We start from the raw sequence: 7317 nt of genomic DNA on the forward strand, positions 1-7317 counted from the left end.
CAGAAACTTGAAAGGGCAAACAGGAGTGCTGGCAGGCGATGGTGAAGGTACTCACACTGTCCTTATCATGATCTTTACGGTAGCTAATATGGAATATCTCGCAATGGGCTCTGTAGGCCGCTATACATACGTCCGTGTGACATCAATCGCGACATCGGGGATAACACTTCGCTCTGAAATGGATCCTACTTGTACACGCCGACCCTTACTCAGCAAATGCATCCCCCTGTCGTTTTTATCCTGCGTGAGCGCGTGTTCTTCTACGACATTCTGACGTTTTCTTTTGGTATGTTCTCTTCGCGAATCCGACTCCACCCTCACGAAGTATAAAGGAGGGTCGCACAGGGCGAAGGGCCAGCAGACTCACAGCACACAGCTAACAGACATGCCGGCCATCACTTCGGGAAAGGTCCTCGTCACAGGTGCGAACGGCTACATCGCCGTCTGGATCGTCAAGTCCCTTCTCGAAGCCGGGTTCGCCGTGCGTGGCACCGTGCGTTCGGAGAGCAAGGCGGCCTACCTGCGCTCGTACTTCCAGTCGTCAGGGGACAAATTCGAGGCGGTCATCGTCCCGGACATCACCAAGGTCTGTCATGCTCCCTGCGTTCTCGTTGCGCGCTCTACTACTACATGATACTAACGCACAGTCTGTAGGACGACGCGTTCGCGGAGCACGTCACCGATGTCGACGCGATCGCGCACACCGCTTCGCCCTTCCACATGAATGCTGTCGAGCCCGATGAGATCATCAACCCCGCCGTCGCGGGCACCCTCTCCGTCCTCAAGGCCGCGGAGGCGCACGGCGCGCGCGTCAAACGCGTTGTCGTCCTCTCCTCTACCGCCGCGGTCACCCGCGTGGTCTCGGAGCCCACCCTTCTCGACGAGTCCTCTTGGAACGAGGATGCGATCGCGGCGGTCAAGGAGAAGGGGCGCGATGCGAGCGCGGCACAGAAGTATCAGGCGAGCAAGACGCTTGCGGAGCGCGGGGCGTGGCAGTGGTACGCGGAGCGCAAGGACAAGCTCCAGTGGGACTTGACGGCGCTGAACCCGCCGTTCGTGTTCGGGCCGAACATCCACGATGTCGACAAGCCGGAGAACCTGGGTGAGTCGGCGCGCCTGTGGTACAAGAGCGTCGTCGAGGGCGGGCTGAGCGACGACGCGCTCGCAAACACCGGGTAGGCTTCGCCTCCGTCTCTTTCAGTGCTATGAGGGTGACCGATCTCCCATAGTGCAAACTACGTCGACGTGCGAGATATTTCGCAGGCGCACACGCTGGCAATTCAGACGCCTGCGGCAGGCGGCGAACGCTTCATCATCTCTGCGGGTCCCTACAAATGGCAAGACTTCGGTGAGCGATTCCAGTCTCGATCACATCTCGGAGCATGAAGCTGACCTGCCATCCTTTCCCTAGTGTCTGCTGCTCATCGTTGGTCGGACAAGCTGCCTGCCGGTAACACATCATACGACCCCTCGAAAGCGGTGCATGTGCTTCGGTACGATAACCGTAAAGGCATTGCGACGCTCGACGTACGGTACCGTAGCATCGAGGAGGTTACTCGGGACTCGCTTGAGGACTTCAAGGCACGTGGCTGGCTGTAAGCCGGTTGGGTGCAAGCTGGTCGGGTGCTCTGTCTTATGTATGAATACTCCGCTCACGAGTGTGGCAGCAAGAGAATCGCTAATGGATTGTACAACACCTATATCTCCTGTTCGTCCAACAGAATCGCTGATAATACAGGGCGCATATCGGAAAATTGCCTTCAGCTCACTGCAAAATGCTGGTGAGGAATCCTTGTAGCGAACGCGTACTTTACATTCTATGTCTCAAAGCAATGTATACAAGCCAGTATCGGGCGATGGGCCCGGGGCGAGCGCAGCATTATTGCTCACTTGGAGTCTATAGTAGGAACGATCGTCCCGATCTCCACTAGCGACGACCTAATCCCTTTTAGGATCTAGGAAAAACCACATCACGAGTATCATCGCACCTCCGTACAGAGGGATGGGTACGAAGGCTGACAGATTCAGCCGTCTGCACCAAGACTTTCGGCCGAAGCCTCCGGGTGAGGGACACCGGTAAATCCAACCAAATATGGGAACGATAGCGCCCCTCGATCTGCAAGTCGGATTCTGTGGCGCCGGCGGCCCAGTGTCGTCGACGAATCGATGACGTGTGAGCTTGCGCTATCCCGGTATCAGGAGCGGATGTGTAGTGCAGGAAAGTGCTTTCCGAAGCCAAGGGACCAGGTGGGCGCCGCTGCTTCTCACAACCGGGCGTTGCGTGTTTAATGGTTTACCCAGCAGAGCTGACACACTGGTTCTCCGGCTTTCAAAGCGGCAACCGAATGCGGCCATAAAACTGTAGATGAATCTGTAGGATTTTGTCCGGTCGGGAATCGAGCTTACTGGAAAACTTATTCCCATTATCCGAACGGACTCACAGCTCATCGCCCATCAAAGAAAAAGCCTCCGATGCACGCGCACGATTTTCTTGTGCTTACTCTCCTGGATCCTTCCACCGGTTAGCGTGGCGTGGAAATGTTCACCACAGAAGCCGGATACCGGAAATGATGTTCGCGCCTTGACCAGCGGGTCCTAGAACCTCCGTCCCGAGTGCTTACCGTATGTCATATGGCACGCGGTGGAGTGGACAAAATCCATGGCCAAACGGTATAAGTACTGGCCAGCGCCGGGAAGGGACAGAAACATACCTTACAACCATCGCTCTAGAAGCATTCATCGCACACGACCTCTACACGTTCAAGTATGCCCGCTATCACCTCAGGGAAGATCTTGGTCACTGGAGCCAACGGGTACATCGCCGTTTGGATTGTCAAGTCCCTCCTCGAAGCTGGGTTTGCCGTGCGCGGCACTGTCCGCTCGGAGAGCAAGGCGACGTACCTCCGATCATACTTCAAGTCTTTCGGCGACAAGTTCGAAGTAGTCGTGGTCTCCGACATCACCAAGGTCCGTCTGCCTAGCAGCATGCTGCCCGTCTTCAATGTAGATTTGGTACTGACAATGCCCTCAATCTATTTCCTCAGGAGGACATGTTCGCCGAATGGGTCAAGGATGTCGATGCCATTGCGCACACCGCCTCGCCTTTCCACCTGAACTCCGTCGAACCCGACGAGATGATCGTCCCTGCCGTCCAGGGTACCCTGTCCGTTCTCAAGGCCGCAGAGGCGCACGGCCAGAACGTGAAGCGCATAGTCGTTCTTTCCTCCACAGCAGCGGTTCAACTTCCCGGTGACAAGCCCGGCTTCTTTGACGAGTCTGCATGGAATGAGGCGTCGGTTGCCGAGGTAAAGGAGAAGGGCCGTGACGCTTCGCCATCAGCGAAGTACTGTGCGAGCAAGACGCTCGCTGAGCGTGCGGCGTGGGATTGGTGGCTGGAGCGCAAGGATAAGGTCCCATTCGACTTGACGGTGTTGAACCCGCCGTTCGTCTTTGGACCGAACATTCATGATGTGAAGAAGCCGGAAGAGATGGGTACTTCAATGCTCATGTGGTACAACTACGTCGTCAAGGGCGCAGCGAGCAATGAGACTCTCGCAAACGATGGGTATGTACATACTTCTTCAAGTGCATAAGTAGTCCCTGACAATCGATCGACAGCGCGACGTTCGTCGACGTACGCGACATCGCAGAAGCCCATACACGCGCATTCAAGACGCCTGCCGCAGGTGGCCAACGCTTCATCATCTGCGCAGGTAGCTACAAGTATCAAGAATTCGGTGCGTCGCTAGTGTCCGTGGCTTGGGATAAAGACTCACCTCTAGTTCGGTACCAGTCTCTGCTGCTCACCGCTGGTCGAATAAGCTTCCGGCCGGAAACACCTCTTACGACCCCTCGAAAGCAGTATACATGATCTCACACGACAACCGCAAGGGCGTTGAGACCTTGGGAATGAAGTATCATACCATCGACGAGACGACACGGGATTCGCTCGAAGACTTCAAGGCGCGCGGCTGGCTGTAAGCTTGTCGTGACTTGGGTTGTTCTAGACACTCTGATAGCACTACATAGTACGGAAGATGACGATACGATTGAATGTACCATACATATAGAGACAATCACTTGCATGACTTATACCGAATGGAGGTCAGAGTTGACCATGAACCCCGTTCGCATCCTGCACTAGGAATGGAGTTCACGACCGTCACCTCGACGTTGAAATCAGTATAGACCGGGATTCTAGTGATGTGTTCAAAAAGGGACGATGTCTAGCCGCAAGACTTCCGACGTTCCATGACAATCTGAGATTCCGGCATTATCCGAGACTATCTCCGTGTAGATCGGGTTCAACTCTACCTCTCGAGCCAACTTCACCTCCCGAGTCTCTACTCTGTGATTACTGCTTGAGTGCGGCACAAAGTCGTAGGCATATCGCTCGAGTCTCTTGCCGAGTTTGTCGTTGCCGTATCCGGCCGACCAGGCCTACAAACGGTGCACATTACTTGTAGGTGCTTCAGCTGGCAATAAGGCCGTGACATGCTCATCCGGCCGTCTTTCATCCTTGCGTAGTAACCTCAATGGATGTGCCCATGTCTGTCGACATCTCTGGACATCCTCTAACACGGATGTTCAGCAGGCATCCCATCTACGACAACGTCTTCTCGCGCCTGAGCCCTCGCGAGCTCATTCGTATGTCTTCTGTGAATCGCGTCATTCATAGCGGCGTCCAAGACTTCAGCCTGAGAGCGTACAATGTGAATCGAAGACTCTCACGTTCTTTCGGTGATTCTTTCGCCTTCCGATCACTTATGGCCCGAACACACATGGTCATTTCTGGTTCTTTCGCACTGCAGCTGTTCGACCGTACGTATTACCCGGACTCCGACCTCGACCTATATGTCCATCCCGACCGGAGCATTGCTGAGGTCGGCCTATGGCTCGAAAAGGAAGGTTACACATACTTGCCCAGGGAATGGCAACGGCAGGTGTACAGGGACGAAGCGGAACGCATTCTCGCGAACATCGACCTCCCACCGGAGGCTGTCGAGAACGACGACGAGGCGGGCTTACTCTACAACATGAGGAGCGTGCGCGCTGTCTACAGCTTCGAGCGTAGTGTCGCGCCGAACGAGATCCTCAAAGTCCAGATTGTCGTCTCGCGCCTTTCGCCCCTTGCATCTATATTGGATTTCCACTCCAGTACGTCTCATTCTGCGAACTATGTGGCTGCAAGGCGAATGACACTCCTTAGCATGTGTGATGAATGTCATCACTTACAATGCCGCTTACTCACTGTACCCACACGCCACCTTCGCGCGTCGAGAAGCCCTGATCATCCACGAGGACTTTCATTCCACAAATTCCGAGAACGCTCTCGCCAAGTACTCCTCCCGTGGGTGGCGCATGCTCGCCAGGCGGTCCCCGCTCTTGGAATTCATCGCAACACCGGGTAATCCCCTGTACGCGCCCTGGTGGGCTATTGACCAAAGACGCTGGGTGTGCGACAGCCGCTCCTGGGTTATTCATTTCGATACGACCGGAGTTACTGCGCCGCCACCACCGTCTGTATCGAGTCCTCATCCCGGATGGGACCCTGTTGCCGAGTGCGGTTGGAAACTCGAGCTCCAATTCAGCGCCATTGCTGTCAAACATGTACCGATCAAGACGACCATCTTACGCTGGCGTTACACCGCTCCCGACGAACAATACATACGATGCATTGTCCCCTTCTTCTACAACCAAGGAAATCTGGAGCATCGGAAGGTTCCGGAAGGACAGTCCAGGGATAGCGTCAGAGATGCGTGGACGTGGTGCGTTAGTTGAGGGCTCTCTGCGTCTGACCAGCTGCTCAAGTCTTTCCTCAGGTGGGACTACATGCTGCCTTTGCTAAGGTTGCAGTATTGCAACGCATTTCCTGACTTGGGGAGTGACGGTCTGCGGGCTACAGAAGTTTAGCTGTTAGCTACGACTATCCACCTCTTTGTCTCATCCGAAGAACGTCCGACGCTACAGATGTGCGTAACAGTTGTTTCCGTTAGGATCGCCTTGATTAGTGCTGACCCCAGTACTGTCAATAGGCATCGACGAGCCCATCGTTGGATACTTAATTTGTGCCATGATTCCTGATGGGTCCGTTGTCTAGCCTAATAAGGCGATTGCCAATGAGTATATTCGGTGTATAGAACACTACGTCTACTTCTTGATTGTTGCATTTCCTCCCTGAACGGTGTGTGGAGCGATCAAGACGGCAGACAATCATCCTCGTGCTGTATGCCAATATGCAGATTCGCTCTGTCCACCTTAATTTGACTTCGGAAGACCTCTTCGTTTGTTGAGGGGGTAGCGTTCATCAGCTTCCAAGTCCCTCTTACCCGGAGCACGTACGGTAGACGCCCTCGGTACGCCCTTTCGTGTCTCCCACCATCTAAGTTCAGTCTGTACTGCCAGGCCATACCGCCTCCCTTCTCCCACTTGCCAATCATCTTCTATGCCCAACAAAGGGCAGTCAACAACTAAAAGGGGGTAGCATTCACACGCTGACGGTACCGGATCCCACGGCAAGCTCATGCGCGCACACTCACGCCACAGCGTGAAGTGCCAGATTTTGGCGGGAGGAGAACAAGCGGAGAATGAGCACATTGCCGCCACGTTCTCCCCACATTGCCGCCACATTCTCCAACAGAGGAGAATGTGCGTCTTTTCCACGAAGACTCCATAGATTGTCCAGACGTTGCCTGCACATTCTCTGCACATTCCCGAGTGTGGAGAATGCGCGATGGATACTACGTAGCACGGCTTATCTGACGTCACTTAGCAAACTTTAATCAATTTGTGAGCGCGTGCTCCCCGACCCATTCGCGAGCTCATGCGGGACCGCACATCCACCGCGCAGTAATCGCTTGGGCGTACAATTGCAGACAATACATATGTTCGCTATATAGACTTACGAAACAGATCTAGAGGGATGCGTGGCCTGTTGCGGTTGAAAGCTAGCGTGCGGTTGAAAGCTAGCGCGCGGCTTGTAGAGGGCCCTCCCTGCTGGCCGCGGGGTTCCTTGTGAGGAATCTCCATATGCATCTCCTTGAAATCGACGTGCAGAGAGAAACCCAAACCGCGTTGAGCCCAATATACATGTTGAACTTCAACCCAAGTCGCCCACATGCCGGGACAAGTGAGGGCTTGCAGGCTTGCGGAGAGTGTCACATGGTCAATGATCCAAGGTGCATGTTGACGATCGCAAGCTCATCAGTAAGTGGTCATTCAGCGCCCAAGATGGGGGAGAGCTTGAAGACATTCGGCAGGATGCAGTAGACGTAGCTGAGACATCTGGGAGGCGGCAGTTCCTCAGAAGCAGAGACC

At 54.7% G+C, this 7317-nt stretch overlaps 3 protein-coding genes across 3 annotated transcripts; all 3 read left to right on the top strand.

The window, feature by feature from the left end:
• Positions 1-312: 312 nt before the first annotated feature.
• On the top strand, positions 313-2179 carry DICSQDRAFT_138909 (NAD(P)-binding protein). Its single transcript, XM_007368255.1, has 4 exons — positions 313-586; positions 655-1175; positions 1230-1348; positions 1412-2179. Exons 1-4 carry the CDS (start codon positions 386-388, stop codon positions 1597-1599), a joined length of 1029 nt encoding a protein of 342 aa, XP_007368317.1. The 5' UTR covers positions 313-385; the 3' UTR covers positions 1600-2179.
• A 447-nt stretch (positions 2180-2626) lies between these two features.
• On the top strand, positions 2627-4091 carry DICSQDRAFT_182241 (NAD(P)-binding protein). Its single transcript, XM_007368256.1, has 4 exons — positions 2627-2967; positions 3045-3565; positions 3619-3737; positions 3794-4091. The coding sequence occupies exons 1-4, from the start codon at positions 2767-2769 to the stop codon at positions 3979-3981; spliced, it is 1029 nt and encodes a 342-aa protein (XP_007368318.1). The 5' UTR covers positions 2627-2766; the 3' UTR covers positions 3982-4091.
• A 241-nt stretch (positions 4092-4332) lies between these two features.
• DICSQDRAFT_89976 (uncharacterized protein) lies at positions 4333-6175 on the top strand. The gene is made up of 5 exons (XM_007368257.1): positions 4333-4462; positions 4528-5157; positions 5210-5768; positions 5823-5972; positions 6036-6175. The coding sequence occupies exons 2-4, from the start codon at positions 4536-4538 to the stop codon at positions 5911-5913; spliced, it is 1272 nt and encodes a 423-aa protein (XP_007368319.1). The 5' UTR covers positions 4333-4462; positions 4528-4535; the 3' UTR covers positions 5914-5972; positions 6036-6175.
• Positions 6176-7317: the final 1142 nt, after the last annotated feature.

The sequence above is a fragment of the Dichomitus squalens genome (assembly GCF_000275845.1).
Source record: "Dichomitus squalens LYAD-421 SS1 unplaced genomic scaffold DICSQscaffold_33, whole genome shotgun sequence".
Classification (NCBI taxonomy): domain Eukaryota; kingdom Fungi; phylum Basidiomycota; class Agaricomycetes; order Polyporales; family Polyporaceae; genus Dichomitus; species Dichomitus squalens.

Excerpts from the sequence above, each read along its gene's own strand:
- DICSQDRAFT_182241 (XM_007368256.1), top strand. The coding sequence starts at position 2,767 with ATGCCCGCTATCACCTCAGGGAAGATCTTGGTCACTGGAGCCAACGGG. Across the intron at positions 3,566-3,618 it reads GAGACTCTCGCAAACGATGG|CGCGACGTTCGTCGACGTAC; the intron begins GTATGTACATAC and ends ATCGATCGACAG. Across the intron at positions 3,738-3,793 it reads CTACAAGTATCAAGAATTCG|TCTCTGCTGCTCACCGCTGG; the intron begins GTGCGTCGCTAG and ends GTTCGGTACCAG.
- DICSQDRAFT_138909 (XM_007368255.1), top strand. The coding sequence starts at position 386 with ATGCCGGCCATCACTTCGGGAAAGGTCCTCGTCACAGGTGCGAACGGC. Across the intron at positions 587-654 it reads TCGTCCCGGACATCACCAAG|GACGACGCGTTCGCGGAGCA; the intron begins GTCTGTCATGCT and ends CACAGTCTGTAG. Across the intron at positions 1,349-1,411 it reads CTACAAATGGCAAGACTTCG|TGTCTGCTGCTCATCGTTGG; the intron begins GTGAGCGATTCC and ends TCCTTTCCCTAG.
- DICSQDRAFT_89976 (XM_007368257.1), top strand. The coding sequence starts at position 4,536 with ATGGATGTGCCCATGTCTGTCGACATCTCTGGACATCCTCTAACACGG. Across the intron at positions 5,158-5,209 it reads TATATTGGATTTCCACTCCA|CATGTGTGATGAATGTCATC; the intron begins GTACGTCTCATT and ends GACACTCCTTAG. Across the intron at positions 5,769-5,822 it reads GTCAGAGATGCGTGGACGTG|GTGGGACTACATGCTGCCTT; the intron begins GTGCGTTAGTTG and ends GTCTTTCCTCAG.